Source organism: Frankliniella occidentalis, unplaced genomic scaffold (genome assembly GCF_000697945.3).
Source record: "Frankliniella occidentalis isolate FOCC.00 unplaced genomic scaffold, Focc_3.1 Scaffold2, whole genome shotgun sequence".
NCBI classification, from domain to species: Eukaryota; Metazoa; Arthropoda; class Insecta; order Thysanoptera; family Thripidae; genus Frankliniella; species Frankliniella occidentalis.
This window is the reverse complement of record NW_026267132.1, coordinates 1,052,943-1,075,879: the sequence shown is the minus strand read 5'-3', so window position 1 is coordinate 1,075,879 and position 22,937 is coordinate 1,052,943. Positions and strand designations below refer to the sequence as shown.

The 22,937-nt window shown below is 40.5% G+C and overlaps 6 protein-coding genes across 12 annotated transcripts; 3 read left to right on the top strand and 3 right to left on the bottom strand.

Annotated features, from left to right (window-relative positions):
- On the bottom strand, positions 1-6,718 carry LOC113216608 (RNA polymerase-associated protein Rtf1). 2 transcript variants are annotated; one of them, XM_026436351.2, is made up of 14 exons: positions 6,642-6,718; positions 3,043-3,316; positions 2,732-2,918; positions 2,430-2,641; positions 2,065-2,341; positions 1,875-1,973; positions 1,697-1,787; positions 1,515-1,597; positions 1,242-1,437; positions 1,064-1,158; positions 817-979; positions 599-727; positions 366-519; positions 1-287 (listed from the first exon to the last, which is right to left on the bottom strand). In XM_026436351.2, exons 1-14 carry the CDS (start codon positions 6,663-6,665, stop codon positions 181-183), a joined length of 2,091 nt encoding a protein of 696 aa, XP_026292136.1. In that variant the 5' UTR covers positions 6,666-6,718; the 3' UTR covers positions 1-180. The 2 variants fall into 2 exon arrangements, with proteins under 2 accessions (XP_026292136.1, XP_026292135.1); XM_026436350.2 differs by lacking the exon at positions 6,642-6,718 and adding an exon at positions 3,773-4,286.
- On the bottom strand, positions 4,417-6,635 carry LOC113216607 (zinc finger protein 91-like). The gene has a single exon (XM_026436349.2). The coding sequence runs from the start codon at positions 6,619-6,621 to the stop codon at positions 4,432-4,434; it is 2,190 nt and encodes a 729-aa protein (XP_026292134.1). The 5' UTR covers positions 6,622-6,635; the 3' UTR covers positions 4,417-4,431.
- Positions 6,719-6,776: 58 nt separating the features above from the next.
- Positions 6,777-11,456, top strand: LOC113216606 (conserved oligomeric Golgi complex subunit 7). Of its 2 annotated transcripts, none has more exons than XM_052265627.1 (13): positions 6,777-6,810; positions 8,120-8,209; positions 8,293-8,373; positions 8,505-8,741; positions 8,810-8,993; positions 9,087-9,280; positions 9,369-9,588; positions 9,672-9,946; positions 10,058-10,178; positions 10,265-10,438; positions 10,537-10,754; positions 10,860-11,088; positions 11,164-11,456. In XM_052265627.1, the coding sequence occupies exons 2-13, from the start codon at positions 8,123-8,125 to the stop codon at positions 11,331-11,333; spliced, it is 2,190 nt and encodes a 729-aa protein (XP_052121587.1). In that variant the 5' UTR covers positions 6,777-6,810; positions 8,120-8,122; the 3' UTR covers positions 11,334-11,456. The 2 variants fall into 2 exon arrangements, with proteins under 2 accessions (XP_052121587.1, XP_026292133.1); XM_026436348.2 differs by having other exon boundaries at positions 6,809-7,940.
- Positions 11,457-11,720: 264 nt separating this feature from the next.
- LOC113216671 (xaa-Pro aminopeptidase 1) lies at positions 11,721-16,120 on the top strand. 4 transcript variants are annotated; one of them, XM_026436457.2, is made up of 13 exons: positions 11,721-11,887; positions 12,498-12,642; positions 12,716-12,884; positions 13,005-13,241; positions 13,341-13,436; positions 13,541-13,737; positions 13,837-13,978; positions 14,066-14,192; positions 14,305-14,454; positions 14,544-14,673; positions 14,813-14,990; positions 15,089-15,264; positions 15,353-16,120. In XM_026436457.2, the coding sequence occupies exons 2-13, from the start codon at positions 12,523-12,525 to the stop codon at positions 15,470-15,472; spliced, it is 1,842 nt and encodes a 613-aa protein (XP_026292242.1). In that variant the 5' UTR covers positions 11,721-11,887; positions 12,498-12,522; the 3' UTR covers positions 15,473-16,120. The 4 variants fall into 4 exon arrangements, with proteins under 4 accessions (XP_026292242.1, XP_026292244.1, XP_026292243.1 ...); XM_026436459.2 differs by having other exon boundaries at positions 11,747-11,829; XM_026436458.2 differs by lacking the exon at positions 11,721-11,887 and adding an exon at positions 12,254-12,394.
- A 163-nt stretch (positions 16,121-16,283) lies between these two features.
- LOC113216640 (uncharacterized) lies at positions 16,284-19,463 on the bottom strand. Of its 2 annotated transcripts, none has more exons than XM_026436404.2 (8): positions 19,292-19,463; positions 18,208-18,329; positions 17,951-18,079; positions 17,667-17,776; positions 17,427-17,537; positions 17,078-17,179; positions 16,778-16,974; positions 16,284-16,697 (listed from the first exon to the last, which is right to left on the bottom strand). In XM_026436404.2, the coding sequence occupies exons 2-8, from the start codon at positions 18,319-18,321 to the stop codon at positions 16,657-16,659; spliced, it is 804 nt and encodes a 267-aa protein (XP_026292189.1). In that variant the 5' UTR covers positions 18,322-18,329; positions 19,292-19,463; the 3' UTR covers positions 16,284-16,656. The 2 variants fall into 2 exon arrangements, with proteins under 2 accessions (XP_026292189.1, XP_026292188.1); XM_026436403.2 differs by having other exon boundaries at positions 19,284-19,462.
- A 328-nt stretch (positions 19,464-19,791) lies between these two features.
- Positions 19,792-22,398, top strand: LOC113216661 (uncharacterized). Its single transcript, XM_026436439.2, has 7 exons — positions 19,792-20,070; positions 20,560-20,789; positions 20,921-21,035; positions 21,138-21,306; positions 21,429-21,545; positions 21,626-21,948; positions 22,057-22,398. The coding sequence occupies exons 2-7, from the start codon at positions 20,596-20,598 to the stop codon at positions 22,246-22,248; spliced, it is 1,110 nt and encodes a 369-aa protein (XP_026292224.1). The 5' UTR covers positions 19,792-20,070; positions 20,560-20,595; the 3' UTR covers positions 22,249-22,398.
- The last annotated feature ends 539 nt before the right edge of the window (positions 22,399-22,937 follow it).

Here is a 22,937-nt window from a genome sequence, read left to right as displayed (position 1 = left end):
CAATTCTGCTGGTAGTCAGTGCTCCTCCTTCACTTCTTTTAAGGTATAAAAAGAAAGCACACTCCTTGTTGGAAAAAAGAAGATAGCAAAGAAGGAGTCTTACACAGTCAAATTAAGGATTATGGCAAATAGTTACAGGACTGAAAGCCAACTTCTGTCAACAAGCAGGAATATATTCCATTAAATAAGACCTCTCTTCTTCTTATAGTCTTCCAAATTCAATGATCTTCTTGGCCCTGTATCTTTGACAGTACTCACAGGTTTGGGTGTAACACTTACTGGATTGGCTAAAGGAAAAAGAAACAAGACAATTAGGTAAAGGTCAACCATCTCATTAAAAATAATATGTAGTTGGGTTCACTTACTAGTAATAGGCATATCTAAGTCTATTCGAATATCAAAATCATGAGCTAAAAATAGATCCTCAGTCTTCGACATAAGAGCAGCAGTCTTTCCTTTAGAATTTTTATCTTTGTCCTTCTCCTTGTCATTCTCATCAGACAACTTTTCCTTGATAGCCTATCCAAATAATATAAGACATCAGGCACATGTTATGATAATCAAAAGAAATCAGACAACCTAGGTTACGAACACCTACAGGAATGTCAGCTAGCTGTGGTTCTATGACATCTGGTTCATCTTTGGCCTTGAATGTCATGCGAGGTTTCGTATGCCGCCTTGTGAAGGGATCCATGACTTTCATTCCTTTAGTAGCTTTAAGTTCAGCCTAAGCACAAATAGTGAAAAACTGTATTAAAATCTCTTCCAAACACTCAACAATTTTGATAAATTTCTTGATCTAAGATTTTAGCTTACCAAAATAGCCTTTTCGGCTTCTTCAACATTTTTCTTGCGGTTACGGTCATTGATGTAAGATATACTTGAAATAGTAGATGTCCGCAATTTATCAAGTTCATTAGCCCTTTCTTCCAGCTCCAGAAGTTTCTGAGCAATAGTGGCAGCCTCCTCTTCATCTCCCCTGAAAAATAAATGCCATGTTTAAAGAGAATTCAATGCAAAACAATTTCCATTTAGGTTCAAGGACTAAATCTATGTTAATAACCTAGCTTGTGCTATATCCCTTTCCTTCATTAGCTGAGTTTTCTTCATGGCGTAATTATAAGTATTGTTCTGAAACCTGCTTTTCTCCTGCACAATCTGTTGAAAGGATCAAAAGAGAAAGACATTAGTTGCAATTCTTGATGGTTTGCAGATGATCTACTGATCATGTTAATTCTCACTTTCTCAATATCTTCTTCTTTGAACTCATATATCATGGCCTCCCGAATATCTTTCAGTTTCTTTTCAATGTCATCCATTGTTGGCAAAGAAATCGCTTGTAACGCACAAGTTTCTTTCCACTTGCTAAATTCACTGTCAGTAAAGTCTTGATTAGAAACAAATTCAAGCCTAAACACTCTTTCTTGAGCTCCATGTCTGAAACAAAATATTTGATTAAGTGGCCGATTGACGATTATCAAGAATATATGATTAGTAGCGAGGTGAAAGTGTACCTGAGTTTGAGTCCTTTATTAGTACGAGTTGTACCTAGTTGATAAATTTTTCCAGTTTCACAAACACCACTAATTTCAGCCACCTACATTGCAGAAATGTGTTAATAAAAGCTATAAAATAGAATTTAAAGATAAAAGACACAACAGTGTACAAAATGGTTTCCTAGCTCAAAAGTACTTACTCTATAAACTGGCATGTTATTGTGATTTCCTATACCTATTCTCACGAAACATCCTTCTACAACTCGATTGAAGAAGGGCAAGTGAACAAATCTGGAAAGAAAAATACGTCAGATTAAGCAAGATTGTGTAAAATTCTGAGATTTAAGGATATATGGATAGCATAGTGCCTCAAAGTACCTTTCCATTTTGTGCCGAGAGAGCCTAATTTTGGTTATATCTTCTTTCTTTGTTATAAACTGTACTTTCTTTGTTTTGGATTTAGAGCTTGAGACCGACCTAAGGTGCACAGATTAAAAATTAGACAAAAAGAAATGGTGGGTTTACACCTTGTAATAATCACTGACAAATGGATAATTTTCAAATTCACCTTTTGTCTGAATCAGAACCTGAGCCACTACTGCTACTGCCACTACTACTTGACCGTCTTCCCCTTCTGCTTCCCTTATCACTCTTATCACTTTCAGATCCACTGTCATCACTGTATATATCAGATGCCTTTAACTTGGTGCGAGAACTACCTCCACCAGCAGATTTACCATCAGAATCATCACCATCTCTATCTTCCCTGTCATCATCACTACCTCTCCCTTTTTCTTCCTCTTTCTTCTTTTCATCATCAACTCTTTTTTGCCGCTCACTCTCCTCTGAAAATGAACAGATGCAAATAATAATTCAGAGCTTACTTACATGTCACAACAACTTAAAAACAAGGTGACCAACTAGAATTTTCACCTCTTTTCAATTTCTCTTCACGGCGTTTTTTCAACATGTCCATGGCTGCAGCTTTTTTGTTTTCTGTCCGTCCACGATTTTCTTCAACAGTTTTCTTTCTCTCTTTGCTCCTTTCTTTAGGATCCATTTTCAGCTCCTTTTTCTTGTCATGATCTTTTTTCTTTTTCATTTCCTGTTTTCTTGCCAGTCTCAACTTTTTTTCAATCTCAAATCTAAATTTGATAATAAAATAAACACAACAAAACTTAACAATACAATTACAAAACCAAGAAAATCATCTATTTAATAGAGAAATACCATACCTAGTTTTCATGACTTCACGCTGTTCAATACGTTTATAAATTTCCTGCTCCCTCTCTTTTTCAGTCATTTGAGCCAGTCTGGCTTGATCTTCTTCATCACCCATTAAATTCTCATCATACCCATCATTGAATTCCTCTTGACTGGAGACAGAATCATCTGAGTCTGATCCACTGTCAGAGACTTCTCCTGCAGAGGACAGTTTTCACAGATTAAAGAGCAAAAGCAAATATAGAAAAACATAGCAAGCAAACAAGAAAATATTATTTCAATTGAATAAAAGAGAAAATCTTGAATTCTTGTCTCAACAAACCTTCTTCAGGTTCGGATGTTTTACTTTTTGTATTTCGATCATCTTCACTTTCAGAATCAGATGAGGATGATGATGATGATCTTGTCATGGTACGTTTTCCTGTCCTTTTTGCTGGTTTAGCTTTCTTTTTTTTACTTGTTCCTTTCGCATCCCACTCTCCGTCCGAACCAGATGATGTGTCAGAATCGGTAAATACTTTGCCTTTTTTGGGTGCTGAACTTTCATTGGGGGAATCATCGCTCTTCACTTTCTTCTTCAAGCTAGTCAAAAGTTCCTGCAAAGAGGTGTTTAAAAGGTTACTAAGTAGCCAAACTGGGAGGAATACACTTCTGTATCAGTAAATGGTCAAGGTTGGTCCAAATTTAGATAATTATTCACACAGAAAACCTAACCTCAAAATAATCATTTAATTTACCAAGATAAAATACTCATATGGAAAAGGACTTCAGCACGACTTGTTTTGAATTAAAATAAAAACACCTAGCTATTAAAAATCCCAATAAAAAGGTACAATTTGATAATAATAGGGAACTACAACACAAGCGGTTGGGATTTGACACAACAAAGAATTTAACTTACACTGAAAGTACACTATAAGATCAAACAATTGTAGCAGAGAAATCAACGAAATCGACCAACTTTTCAAAACGAAGAGGAAGAAAACTATTACGTCTTAGTTCACAGAATCACAGAAAGTTAAGCTAGTGCAGGTAATGTGGTCGATACTCACTCTATCAACATCGGAGTCGCTGCTATCACTCTCATTCGAATCAGAATCTAAAGCAATTTTTCTTTTCGACATTTTACTGAAATGCACGGATTTTGACTGCTTCCTCACCAGGAATTCAACTCTCACAAAAACAAATAAAGTGAATAGACGTAGTTAGGGTATATAAAACTTCGTGACAAATAAGAAACTGTCTGTTCGTTGTTGCTTTCGAAACAACACGGCCTTGTGTGAGTGCGAAGAGCACATCTTTACAATTACCAACCATACTAAAACAAATTTAGTACTTTTTTCTAGAAAAGAGTGAGAATAACAGTGCAAGTCATGTGATTTGCACGAAATTAAACAAAATTGTGAGGTTTTATCGCTCGCGTTGAATATTTTTGACGGTTGCAAAGCTTGTATTTAACTAAAATTTTGTACTTTGGTGCTCTCACACCTGTTTTCCACTTCCTACGTCAGTTCAAAATTGGGCGCATCAAAACTCCACTAAATCGACTAAATCCTTAAATCCTTTCTCAAGACAAATCTAGTTTGACATTTGTTTTCGTGGAGTAATTAATACCCGAAATAACTGCGGTATTTTCATCTGAAATTACCCAGTTATGTTTAAAAACTGTTGAACTATATAATGAAAAAGGCATGAAAATAGATCAGAAATTTTATTTTTTGTTTCCATCAGAATACACATTTAAATTCAGAGACTCCATGCCTGATTGATCTAGTATAATAACATTTGAGAATTGTGGAGGGTTTTCGTCTGCATAATGATGAGTACCAATCAAAGTAGTGTCACTTCGTCTAGATAAAGTTTGTGATTCCAAACAATCCGTATCCATTACCATAAACGGTCCATTATGAAGCATATTAAGTTCACCAGAAGAAGATGGAACTTCTTCAGCTTCGAAGATCATAATTTCTTCTTCAGCTACTGTCGGTTCAGGATTACTCTGTATATTATCTTTAATTGTCTGTCCGTTCAACATAAATATTAAAGTATCACTAGAGTCTATTACTGATGGAGATTTAAAACCAATTGTTTGAAGTAAAATTGTGTTTTTTTCTGATATTGTCTCAGCACCGGAGGAAGAAATACTGTTAAGTTTCAGTAGATTTTGATCACTACTGTTTGAAAATGGCGTACTAGCAACAGAAACACTAAGGTGTTCAGGTAAAACTTCACTTTCTCCTCCAGATGAGGACGGTTTTTCCATATTATTAATTGGTTGGAATCTTGTTTTCAGTTTAGAGTGAATTACACCTAATGTGCTTTGACTAGATTTTTGGCATTTTGTACTTTTGGGTGTTTTTTTATAATTAACTACAGCATGATCATTGCTTTCATCACAAGAACTTATTCTACAAGAAGTCTCTCCAGCACCTTGAGCTGTTGGATCAACAAGATTACTTGAGGAATAAATTTCTTTAGTATTTTTGCTACCATTGCTACAGGATTTTCTCTTCTGTTTTCGTTTAGTGCTAATGGTTTCTTCATCTTTGTGATACTGCCTAAAATGAACTTTAAATTTGTCACTGCGAAACGTTTGATAAGGGCAGAGAGGGCACTTCTCAGGATCAGTCATGGGGTCGTGGGAAGCAGCATGCCGACGAAGATTTTTGGCTTGTGAAAATGCTTGCCCACATACTTCACACTGATACGGTTTTTCTTTAGTGTGTGTCATTAAATGATGCTTAAGGCTTTCCTTTCTCACAGAAATAAATTGGCAATCTGGTTTGGGGCACTTGAACTTTTCCCCAGAATGAATGGTTTTATGATCAATGAAAGACCTTAAATGAGCTGTACTGTAACCACATTCATCACACAAAAATGTTTTCAGTTTGGAATGTGTTACCATATGGTTTTGAAGACCATGTTTCCATTTAAATCCTCTTCCACATTCTTTGCACACAAATGGTGTTTCACTTGTATGCCTGACTATATGGGAGTGAAGAGCAGTTCTGGTTTGGAATCGAGTATTGCATGTCAGACAGAAGAACGGCTGAGTCTGATCATGAACTTGCAAGTGTTCCTTCAAAGTCTGACAAGAGCTCATTTCAAGCAGACAGATAGAACATACTTTTTCGCCATGATCCTCTTCCTGTAAGTGTTTGATAACATCTGACACTCTAATGCTGGCATAATTACACACATAACAAGTTGTCAGAGTCTTCCCCAGATGTGTGCTACAGTGCTGTTGATATTTGGCAAGGTTCATGAATATTAAGTTGCACTTGGGGCATTTAACTCCACTCCACTCGTTTTCATCAATATCGTCATCATTGGCACTTGTTCTCCCATTGACGGAAGCATTAGAACTGACTGACTCTCTTGCAGAGTCCTGACAAGCTAGAGATGATATTTCTTGACTACTTGATGACTTGCAATTCTTCTCTTCTGTTTTATCACTTTTTAAAGTTGACAAGAGCTGAAGGGGAACAGATTTGTCCACCTCAGCCTTCTTACGGGAGCAATTCTTATCAGTGTGTTTCCTACAAATTTTAATAAGCTCTGACACCTGCAAAGCCTCACTTGCAGTTTGAATATGTTCCAGATGCTGATTGTCGATTTGAATTTTTCCGATATACATAAAGTCAATCACTTTTGAGGCACAGTCGAGACAGGAAAATCTCTCCAAGTCCAGAGGCACAGATATGGGTGCTATAACCTCACCTGATGACATCCATTTGTCAACAAAGGGGCTAAACGATGCAACAACACAAGCATGAGCTTTTCTCTCGACGTCTCCAAATTTTAGAGTCATATCACAATACCTCCCTGACCCTTTCTGTGCAAATAAACTTGAAACAAGCTTGCTAGGAACATTGTGAGAAAAATTTCCATGCCGGGACATGATTTTTTTAAATCCTTTACCTTTATTTTCCCACAAGTAGACATGGGGGATATCCAGTCGCCAAGAATACGGGGTGTGCGGTATACCGATATGCCGTTGGTAGTGTGAATAATCGTATTCTATTGGTGTGAATAAGCTGAATAAGCACAACAACAAGCAGAAAGCAGGATAGCACTAAGAGCAAATGAGGTACAATTTTATGACGATCATATTTATTTTGCTTTGAACTGGGCAAAAGAAAATGTGGGCTTGGCTTCACTTCTTTGTGCAACACTTGAAAATGTAGTTTAGGTACACTGTCACAGCAGCTGACGTACAAAGTAAAGTTATTTTGCACTTCGCTCTATCTTTTCATGCAGGTTCTCATGTGCCCAGTTCTCTATGAGATTATACCTTATTTGTTCTTACTTAGAACTACAGAACTTTAGTTCTACGTGTTATCCTTAGCCAGGATTTAAAAATCTCTAAACTAGTTAGGAAGCAGAAAAACGCGCTGAGAATGGCTTGTTAGGATAAAAGATAACGAAAAGTTTCATTGAACGCCTTCCTTTGAAGTTAAATAGTATTTTAACTGTTACATCTCTGTACGCATATGCTTTGCATGCATTCTTGGCCATGAACTCTGAACTTCTACCTCTCATTTATACTATACTGGGACTACGAAGCTGAAAGCTTCATTCAAGATATGAGTTATGACATTTTATCATATTTAGACCAGTCTATCTTATGTCTTATGTGAATTACCTGACACATATTTTTATAACGGTCTCAATGTGTAAATTCTACAAATGTTTTCGCCTCCTTAATCAAAAAGATATTTTCTTAAATTTTAGAATTGTACTTAAAGGTATTAATCTGTGCATCTAACACATTGTTTATATTGTTTTTTCTGTGATCTTATGTAATGCAATGACCTCTCTTGTACAATGCAAGAAAATAAAATGGATTATGATTTCTGAAACCTTGTATTTGGAAACTTTCCACAAAACAAAGTTCTGCTTGTTGTTGTGCTTTATTCACACCGGGAGAATATGACTATTCGCACTAACGGCAGAGCGGTATACCGAACACCCGTATTCTTAGGACGACTGGATAGACCCATAAATTTCGCATATGGAAGTTTCATCAGGAATGAGAAATCTATATACCAGTTTTGTTTGTTGTTGTGGTCGTGGCTTCAGCAAGTGACAGGTCCCACTAATCTTTAATTTGCTTGTCAAAATTTATTTTGATATTGCATTATTTTGGCTGTTTTCATTTCTCTTCGTTTAATCTCTGTTCCTGTCTCATTGTGTTTTAGTTTTAAAACTCTCATAATGGTAAGGATCTTTTATCATGAGTTATAGTTAGGTTAATTTGTAATGTAAAACCTGGTTGAACCTTGCCAGAGACCTGCAATAAAGTTTCAACCAACCACCTTATCATAGTTAGATTAATGGTTGACCTTGAAAAACAGTGCCTTTTCCACATAATTATTGTTTTTCCAACACACTTGCAGGATATGTCAGCATTTTCTGATGACAATTTTGATGCCAAAGACTGGATAAATGCAACATTTCGCACACCAGAAGTGAAAGACAACAGAGATGTATGTACCTATGACCGAAGGCCAGAGCATTTTCAAGAAATGGTGGGCATTAAACTCTATTCTTTTAACATGACATTTTCCAGGCATTTGTATCATCGTTGGTCATGAAGTTACAACTCTATGTTCAACAAGTCAACAGTGCTCTCGAGGAAACAAGTCAACAGGTATAATTATTTTAGTTTGGGAAACGGGAAACAATGGTCACCACTGGGAGTCACATTAACATCACCAGAACGTCATATTCTTTTACATAACCTGCATGGCAAATTTTTTGAACCTTTAGTTTGTTTGACAGGTCTTACAAAGCTTACCAAGAGTCATGCGAGACACAGATGTTCTTCAGCAAGAGACCTTGTTGCTGCGCGAAAAAATGAAAACTGTCAGAGAAGAGATGTCCAAGGTGCAAAGTGACACTGGAGAGTCACTAGCAACTTTGGAGCACATTGATCAGCTGAAAATGAGACTTCAAAAAGCCAAGCAAGCTTTGCATGAGGCTGACAATTGGTCTTTGCTGGCTGCTGACCTAGAAGAGGTGAGTAGAAATATATATTGATTATTATTTTTTCCCGTATATTTTAAAATGAGTCTTTTCCTTTTCAGGTATTTGAATCAGGGGATATTGAAAACATGTCATCAAGGTTGACTAAAATGCAACAATCACTGGGAGCTTTGACTAGTGTTCCTGACTACGAAGAGCGTCGATTACAGCTGGAAGGATTAAAGAACCGACTAGAAGCTATTGCAAGCCCCCGACTAGTTCAAGCATTTACTTCTGGGTCCATAGGTACTAGTAATGATGATGATGCTATTTTGCTGTGTAAACTTTTCATATAATTTTATCTAACTATCTAAAACAAAACTTACATATTCCTTCCAGAGCAATCCAGGCTACATGTTCGTATTTTTGTAGACATGGATCGATTGTCTCAGTTGCTTAAATATTACCATAAATGTCAGAAAGGCATTCTTCTTCAGCAATGGCGAGGACTTATTGAAGTCGAACAAGATGAAGGAGCTATTCATCTCCTGAAGTCATGCTATGAAATGTTCATCACTGCTTGGAATGATCAGGTAGGGAAGCTTTATCAGATTCTGATCAAAAGTGTGAGTTGTTTAACTGAATGTTCATTAGTTTTTTTAACCCTCTTATTTGGTTTAGGTCAAGTGGTGTAGCCAAGTTTTTACAACTGTTTCACCTGCTGTAATATTAGTTGAATTGTTTGCGGATACACTTTCTTCATTAGAACCCAGTCTAAATACATATTTTGATTCTGCAATGAAGGAAGAAACAGACCCTTTGTCTTTACTATTGGAACAAAGTCAATGTACTCAGCACTTCCTCTCCAATCTTCAAGCCGCCATTGAAGCATCATGCCAAGGTGAAAACAATTGCAAAATTACCGTGTAACAGAGAGTTTTGCCATTCATTGACACTTTTAATTTAGAACCTTTATAATTTCAGGGAAATGTACTGTGTCTGATGATAAATTACTCGCTCTTGCACAATCTGTGTACCGTCCTTGGATTCCATATATCAAACAGTATTCAAAACTTGAGTCTGAGAATCTTAAGAAGCAAATATCTCCAAACCTCACAACTCAAGAAGATCTTGCAGAGACTGTGCAAGCTATAGGATTATCAGTCACAAGTGCTGTTGGATTTGTGATAGATGCACAAAAGCGCTGTCTCAGGTTGAGCCATGGGTGTGCATACATTGGTCTTCTCAAAGCAATAAAGGTATGAATGTTGTGAAATAAAAAAAATAAAGACATCCAAATGTGTTAAATTACAGCTCTGTCTCAAACATCATGTTTGTGTATAATTATGAGCATTTTTTAAAAAATTTAGTCTTACTTCACCACATACCTGGATCAATTCCAAACTGCCCTTAAGAGGCTAGACAAGCAGAAAGGGAATGCTGAGGACTGGAATATGTTTCAAATGTGTCTCACTCTTCTTCAGAGCGTGGGTGAGTTGAACTTCAACAAATGTGTTACGCTTCTTCACATTTCTGTTTTCACTATCTTGTAATTTTTTTTCATTCATTGAATGTAGGCCAGCTATTGAGTGAAATCCGCCATCTTGATAAAGAACTCCTGCAAAGTATTTTAAATATTTCTAAAGTATCACCAAACGGTAAATATAGTTCCTTCTCAAATTTTAAATTCTTGCTTCTGGATGAAGTTGGTCAAAAAGAATTTGATCTCCTGTGCAAATCATTTCAAGATGGTATGTCCTCTTTTCCTTTTGAGCTTGTGTCTGATATAGCTATACATATCTGTTCCACCTGCATTTTTAAAATGTGTAATACCTAAAACTTTCAACAGGCGGGGAAGATATTGTTCTAAAATCAATATTATCTGCTATTGAAAAATTATGTGGAGATGTGCATCGCACAACATTTGCTGTGATTCTTGCTCCTATAATAGTGCAGTTAAATCTAGTCCAAAGTGCACCAGCTTGGTGTGCATCTGTTAGTAAATCTCCAGCCCTAACTCTAGATTTACCAGACTACAGCTTTGCACCTCAAGAATATATCACCCAGGTCAGTTGACTTTGACTTGCTCTCATGTGGTTTTTGATGAGTCTAAACCCATTGCTTTAATCAACTTTAATCAATTTGGACATGCTTGTTTTCTTCCTTGAATAGGTTGGTCAATACCTCATGACTTTGCCCCAACACCTTGAGCCTTTCCTCTTGAGAGACAACCCAGCCCTCACCTTAGCGCTAAGTGTGGCTGTGTCTGATATAGTTGGAGGAAGTGCAGACTTACTGCTAGCTGGCGTTGCACGTACAACTTGTTTAACGTATTGTGATCGTATTTTGGGCATCTCTCAGCTCAGTGCGAGTGCTTGCAAACAACTTGCAACTGACATTGGTAAATATTTTCAACTTCTATGTGATTACTTATAACAAAGAATGGTAAAAAATTAATTTCTCCACTGTTTCACAGATTACCTTGGCAATGTCTTAGAGGACTTGGGTCTCTGCATATCAGATCAGCTGTCTCAACTATCCACTCTCTTACGCATTCCTGCCGATGACTATCAAGCCCAAAGCTCTGGTTGTCAGCCAAAGCTTGTCGCTGCAGTGCGCCAAATGCGTGAAATCACAACCAGCTAATACTTTCTTACTATGAAATAGAAATAATGGAATTTTGTGATATTTCATAATATATTAAATAAATAATTACATGTACACATATAGATATGGTGAAAAATAAAAGATCAATTATGCAATAATTTATTCACAAAAGCATCTTTAATTCGCCGTCTAGATAGACAACACAACACATTTTGCACTAGCCTTCAGCCTTCTTTCACATTTTCATTTGCTGTACTGGAAAATTTAGGTTTCATTGTAAGTTTAGCTTTGGAATATTCAAACAAAATTTGCAATCAAACCGTTCAATATTACTTTATCACTGAGAAACACAATATTTTGAGAATTCGTCACAACAAATTTCATGCTTCCCGCAAATACCGGACCGGCCGGCTGGTTAACACAGCAAACAATGAAAAGAAGAAGAAAAGAATGAAAACATTCATCCATCATTCATTCGCTTCGCGGCCAGTTTGCCCGTCAACCACCGTCAGCGATCAGCCGCTACAGAGTTTTGGTAAACTTGATGTTAAAGTTGTCAAGTGAACCGAGATTGATGATACACCCATAATCCAGTTCGTATTAAAGCTTATTTTTCTATACGGCTATTCTTTCAGTTTGAACATGCTAAGCTCTGGTCATCTTTGGCAACTAACCTTAAAAGTCTCTAATGTTTATATCGCTATCGTCGTCACTCTAACGACTTAAGGTTTGAAAGAGCTGTGATAATTTACATCAGTTGAAAGGAGCGTGTCTGGGCTATGCTCCCTATGCTCTTTACTGAGTTTGCCAATTCGTGATCCTTGCACTTAGGTTTTTCCTGGGTATTGCCATTTTTTAGTATATCGATGGATTGCTTCTCAACATTTTTTTTTTGCTATGCCTCTTTGTTGCACATTTGAAATTCATGGAAGTCCTTGGTTTTTGGTCTGTGTTACCAACAGATTTCTTTCTGGCCATATCTATGATATCTTAATCCATGTAATACCAGCATTGATTTTTGAACCATCCTTCGGTGAGATAAGATAAGATAGAAAGGACCATGCAAGTTTCTTGGGCAAAAGGAAAATTCTTTTGGTTTAGTATGAATGTCTTGTGTCTTGTGCCATATGCTAAACTTCTTTCTTGTCTTTTAACAAGGTTTATATCTGCCCTCATTTATTTTATTTTTTCCTCTTCCTGCAGTTAAGAAGGCAAATCACCTACCAAGATGGTTAATTTAAAGTCAACTTCCCAACTTCTAGAGAAGCTAAGAGCCTTGATGAAAAATACGAAGTATGTACAGGAACCTATTCATGCTTACATTGTGCCCTCTGAAGACCGGCATCAGGTAAGTAAACAATTTTCACAGAGTAATGATGCATTGTTTGTTCAACAGTTTCAAATACTAATGTTGTTTTCAGAGTGAATACATCGCAGAGTGTGATCGGAGAAGAGCTTTCATCACTGGTTTCACTGGGTCTAGTGGAACAGCTGTTGTGACAGAAAAGGATGCCTGTTTATGGACAGATGGTCGTTATTACCTTCAGGCCACACAAGAAATGGATAAAAATTGGACCTTAATGAAGCTGAGTTAGTGATTCAAGAAGTTTTTAAGTTTCTTGTACTTGATTATTTATTTGGGTTCATCCTTGTGAAAATGCCCTTTTTTCAAGGATTATCATGAGTTCAGAATTTCTGTTTTTATTTTAGATGACCCTGGAACACCAACAGAAAGTGTTTGGCTGAGCAAGGTTCTGCCCATTGGTTCTCGTGTTGGTGTTGATCCTCAACTCATGTCATACGATAGCTGGCATCCTATGCAAACACAACTTGAAGCGTCAGGAATGCTGTTAGTACCTATACAAGTTAATCTTATAGATGTGATCTGGGAGGACAGACCTGCTCCTCCATGCAATATTGTTCAACCGCACCCACTTAAATATTCAGGTAAACATTGATGTACAATCTTTTTGATCTGTAATTTCATCTTTACAACCATTTTTACAACGATTTGTCTTTTTTTTGTGTTTGTTTTCTTCCCTTTAGGCAAAGCATGCAGTCAAAAAGTGCAAGAAGTTCGTTTAGACATGTCAGAAAAAGGAGCAAGCTTGCTTGTAGTAACAGCACTTGATGAAATAGCATGTAAGTTTTTGCCTATGCTTGTGTCTCATTTTTTTGACAACATTTAATGCCAGCCATCAAAGAAAAACTTGCAACTGTATCTCACGTTGTTATCATTGTACCAGGGCTGCTCAATTTGAGAGGTTCAGACATAGATTACAATCCAGTATTTTTTTCATACGTGATTGTAACACCTAATGATGTGCACTTATTTGCGGATAAGTCAAAACTGACTAGTGCTGTCCACGATCATTTTAATCAGGAAGGTCTTCCTGTTACTTTCCATCCTTACGAAAAAGTCTATTCTTTCCTAACAGAAGAGGTTTGTTATCCAGTTTTGAAACTTGTCTGCAACCCAATTTTGATTAACTTTGTAATCTCGTATTTTCTGAACATGTTACTTTCTTTTTGCCTTTTTTAGATTGTTCTTCATGAAGGTAAGGTCTGGTTGTCCTATTTATCATCATACGGGTTAATGGCTTTGATACCTGAGAGGAAACGCCTCACGGATATATCTCCGATTGCTGTCATGAAAGCCATGAAAAATCCAACTGAGGTCAATGGTGAGAACTTTCCTTTGCTTGTAATGATAAATCTACTATTTCTTGATTTGTTTTTAAATTCATTTTCTTTTTTTTCCTTGTGTAAAGGATTAATCAACTGTCACATTAGAGATGGGGCTGCAGTTTGTTGCTATTTAGCATGGCTAGAAAAGGAAGTATCCAAAGGTGTTGTGACAGAAGTTTCGGGTGCTACAAAGCTTGAAGAGTTCAGGAAGTACGTGTATTATTTGCATTGCTTTTCATTTCCTATCTAATTGCACCCCTTATCTATATATCCTGTTCCTGTTCCAATCGATTTTTCGTAACACATTTCTTTGTTATCTCAGACAAATGGATGAATTTGTTGGATTGAGCTTCACTACAATATCATCTGCAGGTCCTAATGGCGCTATCATTCATTACACACCCTCTGAAGATCATGATAGACTTATCACTGCTAATGAGCTGTATCTTTGTGATTCTGGAGCTCAGTTTCGGTATAGTTTTCTTTTGTTTCATTTTTCCTTTCTTAGTAGTGCAGGGCTCTGAATGATTTTTTAAAAGTCGTGTCTATTTATGCATGTAGGGATGGTACTACTGACGTGACAAGAACTGTTCATTTTGGCACACCAACTGAATATGAAAAGGAGTGCTTTACCAGAGTGTTCAAGGGACAAGCAAGTCTTTCCTCTGCTGTATTTCCTCAAAAAATAAAGGTAGGGGTATATTAAACAAATTTTCACAAAATTTTAATTGATATCTAAACATGTAATTATTTAATTATCTATTTTGTCATCCTAACTGTACTTGGTTATTTTTACGTTATTCTCTGATTTTATTTGATTTTTATTACAGGGACATTATTTAGACACACTAGCTAGAAAATATTTGTGGGATGTAGGCCTTGACTACCTTCATGGCACTGGACATGGCATTGGCTCATATCTTAATGTCCATGAGGGTCCCATGGGAGTATCTTGGAGGACTTACCCAGATGATCCAGGCCTGAGTGAGGGAATGTTTCTTTCAAATGGTGAGATATTTCATTTTGTATTCCCTGAATATTTATTGAAGAAAAATAAGCCTACATTTATGACATCCTGTAAAATGTCCCTTCTATTGTAATTTCAGAGCCAGGGTATTATGAAGATGGAAAGTTTGGGATCCGACTAGAAAATATTGAACGAGTTGTTCCTGTTGAGACCAAGTATAACCTTCCTATCCGCAAGTTTTTGACTTTTGAAACCGTGACTATGGTTCCCATTCAGACTAAAATGTTGGTTCCCGGACTTTTGACTGAAAAAGAAGTAAGTCTTTTGAAGGCAAATTTTTGGGGGATTGAAGTCTTTCTCTGGTACTTGTCCATGTTGTGGCTAATTTTGTATGTTTTTGCAGATATCATACCTAAACAATTATCACATGAAAGTACGCGAATTAGTGGGACCTCTGCTCAAAAAGATGGGCCATCTGGAAGCTCTAGAATGGCTTTACAGAGAAACTGAGCCAATTGGTTAATAAATCTTTTTTTAAAAATTAAAGAATGTAATTTCTAGTACAGTATCTTTAATGTTGATGTTCAATGACTTAAGGGCTTGGTCTATCTGTAATTGTTAACTATAGCATGTACAGTTTGTTCAATATTTACAATGCTGTATTTCCTCATAAAATTGTTCTGATTTGAAAAAAGTATTCAACCAATTGTGATAGCATAGTTAAAACTTCAGTATTTTATAGAGGTTTTGTCGTTGAAATTTTATTTGAACATCACAATTATGTGTATGTTACAGTCTGAGCCTGCATACCAGGTGAAACATGTTGTAGCTTGTGTATCAATTTTTTTTTAGGTCTTATCCATTTTCTATCTAGAACTCTTGTTTTTGTTGCAATGTCGTACGTCTTTATTTTAATTTTTTGAAATCTATATTTGGCATACAGTTTAATTACATGGCTATATTTTATTCTTAATCTGGTGTCTGGAACTACTGCTTAATGTAGACTCTTATATGAATTGTTCTAAACATTCTCTTATTTGTTTATTTTAATTTTTAATGTTTTTGAACAGAGAATTGTACTTTGTAAGTGTGGTGCTATGAAAGGGTGTCATTACATTTCAACATTGCAATGCAACAGCCATTTTAATAAATTGGAATGAAATCTGTTTAATTTTGTGTTGGTTTCTGCTGTTGTAGATATATATGAAATAGGTGTCACAACGTGGAAAATAATGCAGCTCGTACACAGCTGGTTAGATGGGAACTTATTAGTTTTCCAAACAAAATACAATTATTGGTCCCAAGCCTGAAGGTGGGAAGGAAAGAACAACATGTTTGAAAAAGAGTAGGTATCTTTATTAATTCAAGAACATGGCAAAAAGGAAATGTTGAACACTGAACACAAGTTTAAGTAACTCAAAGTATTGAAGAAATAATGTGAAGGTACATTCTAATTACAATCTAACTAAACAAAATTTGTAGGTTCCTAGAGTTAAGACTGCGATGAAACCACTAGTACAGGGAACTTCTTCATAGAATTGCATATAATACACAATAGGTATTTGCTTAAAGACATCAACTGCAGTTTAATACAAGTTAACAGAAAATTATCAGCCACGGAACAATGTGCTGTGAGAAAAAGTATCATGAACAATTTAAAAAAAAAAAAAATTTAAGGGATAATACTCCAACCAGTTGAGTTTAACATTAGCCACCATAACATCTGGCTCCCATTTGCAGTGTCGAGCCTGAAACAACAGAACAGAGAGTACAAGAGTGTGCTCAGTAATGACTAGGATAAACATGGATGAAATGCTAATATGCGTACCATCAGTGACATTGTAGCTTTTCAGAGTCCTTGAAATATCCTCCATAGTTTTACCCCTGAAAAGTAGGTGCTGTCTCTCCTGAGCGATACCACTTTGCTGGTGAACCAGTCTCTTCGTTTCCTGCACTGTTGTGCAGCTTAGGTTTACTTTCAGAGTAACTGTTGTACCATTAATGCACTTTACAGTAATGGTTGCCCTGCAACAACAACAAGAAGACATAACTTATGGAACTTCGCCACAATCTAAGTTACAATTTTACATGCATTCAAAAATTTGATTTATTCTTAAATTATACTTACAAAGAGGGAGTTGCTGCAACCCCTTCAGTAGCGCGAGAAGCTAATCTGGGTACAGTTATTCGTGCAGGTGCATTTGCTGGTTGTGCGAAAACCGGTGCGTTCCTGATAAACAAGAAAAAGTAAAGCACTGATTAAGGCTAATTTTCCTGAAACAATATTAATGTCAACTGTTGGCACTCTCAACCTATGACCATTATTATTGTTAAATTTTAAATGTTCTCATTGAAACACAGAAAGTTAAATTATTAGAGCAAACATTAATCTTTCATAGGAGCTCATAATTGACCTCAGATATAGTTACAACTTTAATAATGTTCAAAAATCTGACTAATCCTTCAATTTTACTTACAAAGAGGGACTCGATACAGCCCCTACAGTTGAGCTAGAAGCTAAGCCGACGGAAGGTGCAGTTACTTGAGCCTGCTGTTCAATCTGCGGTGCGTGAACAGCTTCCTTGTTCCTGTGAAGCAAGAGAAGTAAATTACTGGCTAGAGGCTTTTCCAGAAAAAAATGTTAACTGTGTTCACTCTCAACCGCTGACCATTATTCGTTAATTTAAAATGTTCTCATAGAAACAACCTCTACTTACTCATCATTGCTTGTGCTTGATCCATTTCCTGCACTAGACTGAGGGGGTTCAGGCGAACGGAAGTCCCGTGGTGTTTGAATGTGGACTTCACGATTTTCATCAGTACTCTTCTGTAATCGAAATATTACCAAATTATTATTTTATGTTTTCTTAACTGGTACACAGACACACATAGCACAAAAAAATTAAAATTTCACAGAATGAAAACAAAAAGTATGAAATTAGCTTTTGATTAAGACTACAAAGCTAGAACCAGAGTCAAGAGCAAAAGTTTTTATACTGACCGAGTTACACTTGAAGCAGTCATTTTCCTGCCAGCAGCTGTTGCATTGAATGTGGCCACAAGCCCCCCCTGTAATTGGTACTTTGTCCACGCCATCATAGCTGACATTACAATTTGCACAGCTGGCCGCCTGCAATGCAAAAAAGGGGCCATAAGTTATGGGAAATACACACCCCAACACAAACTGGTAAATTGGAAGGAAAAGCAGATTGCACCAAGCAAACTATCAAGAGAAACCATGCAAGATTTTGAGCTTGCCTCAGTTGCAGTAGATGCTCCAGTGTCAGTATCCATGTCATCCGCGACATCCATGTCATCAGCGACATCCCCCACATCATTGCCTAAATCCATATCTCCGCTGCAGTCACTCATTTTAGGCACTGTAAGGAAGATAACAAAAGAATGTAAATAAAACTATCAAACAACAAAAGAAGGCACCCACTGCTGACTAATTTACAAAGGTTCATATATTTTTGTATTGCTTGACTGTTCCCTGACTACCAGACAAAAAAAAACTGAAACGATTATCAATTGAATGAGAAGTCATGGTCAAGAAAAACAGACAACTTAAGTCATGGGCATGGGAAGATATAAATCATTGTTGAGCAGGTCAGACTATCAGTGCAAAATGCGTTTTTTTAAAGATGTCGAAACGATGTTGTTACAATGTCATAAGTCAAAATGAGGCACAGGTTTAAGTCGTTGACGACTCAAACCTGTCCACAATTTTGACTTACGATATCAGATCGACACCGTTTCGACATCAACAAAAAATTCATTTCAAACTGGGTAGATCAAAGCCAGCACACATTTTCATTATACACAATTCCAAACTCACTTTGAACTGTTCTCAAAACCAAATCATTTTACCCTGACTTCCATTTACAAAACTTTATTTCTAGATCTTTACCATGGACGGCAGCTAGAGAGCTCCTCAAAAACTTTCTGCAACCACGGTTTTTAATATACCTAAAATTTAGCCATTTATTTTATCAGTTTAGAACGATTCATGTCAGCGAATGTGAATACATGAAAGGTGTGTCCGAGAAAAGCCGTTTCCACAACCTTGGGGAATACCCCTCTAGATCGGGTAAGTGTTGCGTTGCACGCCTGGGGAATACCCTTCCGAAATAGGGTCAATCAGATTGTCTCTATGAGTCAATGCAAAGATTCAATTCGGACCGTTACGGCTAGTTGTGGTTCAAACTTTAGCAAGATAAAGCTGGAGACCTCGTACAGACTCGATGTCCTGAAACCCTTCAGTGACGCCCGACTCCCAGCAGAACCTCAACTTCCCGAACACTCTTACTCCCATCACTGCACCTTGCACCTACCTTCTTACAATAAAATGCCGTCGTCTCCACAAAATAAGCAGGCTTTCCAGTGAGGCACAGGCGGTACACTGCGACTAGCGGCCGGGGAATAGGATCACACACAGACGAAGGGGCTCAGCAGAGGACGACCTCACTCTTCCAGCGCCGCACTCAGACTAACGACGCGGAGCGCTGCAGCGTGCAGCGGGCCCGGCGACGAGCAAGGGCAAGGGGACTCCCCGGCGCGCCCGGCAGGCGAGGGGGTAGGTGGAGCAGAGTGGGGGAGGGGGGTGTACCCTCAGGGTGGGGAGGAGAGGCGGGGCACCAGCATGGCCACCAGCCTCCGACAGTAGCAGGGGCGGATCCAGGGCAGCCTAACGCCCAACGCAGGTGACGCACGACGCAGGCGACGCCGGCACGCAGGAACTCGGGTGTCAAGTAGCCGCCAGTTGCGATACCTCTGAATGTATGTGATGCGAGGGGCGAACACAGATAGGGCGGCCTGCGAGACGGCTGGGTGTGAACGGCTCAGTGTTATCCCTAGGTGCAGAGCTGGCTGCAACGAGTAACATCCGGTGACATGCTCCGGCACCCGTGCATGTGCAAATCCGCGGAGTTGCCGCGAGGCGCCTATCGCCCTGGACACGCTTAAAATAGAGCATCCGCTATAGCGGCTGGCCGGACTGTTTCTTGGGCCCATCATTTATAAACGGGTAGTGATAGCCGAGCCGTACATATGCCCCCTCAGCGAGAAGCCCGCCAGTCTCGGGCCGTCCTCGTCAGAGCTAAGGCAAGCACCATGTGGGTCGTGAGTATTGTTCGGTAAATAATTCGGCATGTGAAACATTTCTATATATTGTGCAACCCTGGGGCACGCCCGCCCCCGATCCGAAAGAATGAGCCGACCTCATGGGGTCAGGCTGCCGCCGGTCTGTGGGTGGCAGCCAGCATTTTAATCCTCGTGTAATTTTGCACCCTCAACGCACTTTTGCTGGAGCCAAACTTTTCGAGAGCGCGCAAATACTCGGGGTTTATAATCTTTCTTGAAACAAGTCGGCAAAGAGGAAAAGAAAGGTCTCCGATGCTGATGGGGTCGCCTGCCTATCCTCTGCGTATTTCCGAGAATTGCAACAGAAGGAGCACACGGCGATGCTTTCCGATGATGTTCTGTTGTCACGCGCACGCGGAGTCCCGCGATTGGGCCCGGGCACGCTTCCAGCTATGGTCGCCGCCCCGCGGCGGTTGGGATATATAAACACAAGTCCGACGTGAGCGTCGATAACTCGCGTGTCCTCAGCCTCCTGCTGCGCCGTGACGGTGAGCTCAACGCTCTATGCCGCATGTGACCGGCAGCATGCTGCTTCTGTTGGGGTGCTTCGTGTGGCTGTTGCCGGCCGAGGCGCGACTGTGCCCCTGGGCCGGGCCGCCGTCGTCGGAGGGGGTCGTCGAGCTGCTGCTGGACGTGGACGCGGGGGCAGACGACGCCATGGCCATCCTGGAGCTCCTGGCAGCAGAGCAGCTGAGCGAGTGAGTGCTTGCGGGTGTGCTCCCCTACAAGAGCAAGTAAAACAAAAATCGTGTGCTCAGGAGCTCAACGAGGAAAACTTTTGGCTGAAGTTTGAACTTGACCCCGACTTGACTTTGATCGCCTTGCACAGCCCTTCGCTGACGCCCACCAGGGTGGTCGCCATCTCGTGCGTGGGTGGCAACGCGCCAGTGCGTCTGGTGCGCAGGAACGTGATGGCCACCCTCGAGGCGGCCGGGCGCTTGGACGTAAGGAAGGGCGGCACCTTGTAAATACCTCTGGCTGGTCGCCGTATATGTCGTCGCTGATGGGAGTGATCCACAGACGCCCCCGCCCCTCTCTCCTCCCAGATTCCGGTCTTCCTCGGGGCACACGTGTCGCTGCTTCATGAGAACCCCACGGCCACGATGTACGGCCGCGACGGCTTCGGCGACTTCCTCCCGGACCAGGTGGCCGCCGATGAGCCGGGGGACGTGCACGCCGTCCTGGCCCTCACGCGCATGGTGCGGGAGAACCCAGGTTAGACGCGGCGCGTCACGCTCCACGCGTGGCAGCTCCCGCCCCCCGTTTCTCGGTTTAAAAGTGCGTGTGTGTGCGTGCATTTTTGCATTTTACAACCCTGTTTTACGCCCCTTTGCCAGGCCGCTTCACTCTCCTGGCCCTGGCGCCCCTCACCAACGTGGCCCTGGCGCTGAGGCTGGACCCCTCCTTCCTGGACAATATGAGGGCCGTGTACTTCAACGGCGCAGCCGCGCACGGTAAAGATGTGTAAAACGTGTGTGTGTGTGTAATGTTGGAATTCATAACATGGCCTCGCTACTCTATCCGCGAACTGTAGGTGGAGGAAACCAGGGTCAACCGGGCAAAGAAATTAACGTCAACTTCGACCCGGAGGCCGCGTTCATCGTCTACAACTCGACCAGGAAGGCGATCAACGTGATGCCCTCCGAGACTGCGTCTGACCTGCGGGTGTCTCGGGCGTGGCGCGTCGGGGTGCTGGGCGCCGTGGACAGCGCGCAGGTCCGGCTCTTGAACCGCGCCGAGAGGGTCGTGCTGGAGGCGGCGGGCGACAAGGACCCGTGGGTGAACGCCAACGGGCTGCTGGCGGCCGCGCTGCTGTGCCCGTGCGTTGTCCGGGAGAGGAACCCCGGCAGGCTGCTGGTGAGGATGGGGAAGGCTGACCCGGCGATAGAGCCTTTTCATTTACCGAACGCATTTTGTTTTTCTCCCCACCCTCGCCGTGCCCAACCACCTTCTGTCTGCGATCAGGTGGCCACGGCGGACGGTGTGGCGAGAGGGGCCACGTTCGTGGACTTCAGCGGCGCGGGTGGCCCCGACAACGTGCTGGTTCTGGAGAGACCAGACAGCTCACTATTCAGGGCGCTGGCGTTGCGCCTGCTGTCCACACCGCCGCCGCAGTCCGGGCCTGCCGCCGTTCCCGAAAAGGGGCTCTTCTTGTAGGCGCGCGCGAAACATCCGCCATCCGCCCCCGCCGCCACCCCTCGAGGTCGAGGAAGGCGGGGCGCTCCTCCACTCTCTATTCACCGCGTCGACGGCTCTCCCCTCCACCGAGGCTCACGCCCTTCTCTTTCACAAAACAGAACAATAAAGCAAGTGAAGTCGTAATGCTAACTACACGTCCCCTGCACCACAATCACTTCGGTGCTGGGCAACACCCTACCGCCCCTACCCACTCCCCCGGCACCCCGTCTATTACCCTGCTTTACGGCGACCGAGCCCCATATTGCAGCCGACGACAGTTAGTGCCCCTTCAACAACGACACAGTTTGAGGGGCGCGGCCACCAAGTGCCCGAGGACGGCCTTTAGTATGCACCATACTGCCGCACTGTCCCACTCGAATGGCGCTGAGTGCAGCGTCCATGATCTTTGCCTGCTAGCGTAATTTTATAAATTTGAAATCTTTACAACCCCTATGGGTTTTACGCGTCAGAAAATGATGGTCGAGTGTTTCCAGTTAGGTCAAAGATTAATTGAGGATATCGATATCGAGGAATATCGAACGTCGGAAAACTTTAGTTTTCTATTCCTTCTTGTATGAATGCCCCCCCCCCTCAACCCGTCACCTCCACCTCTAAGTCCGTGCCTCCTCCTCCACACCTAACGGAAAACGGTCTCATTTGGATTGGGA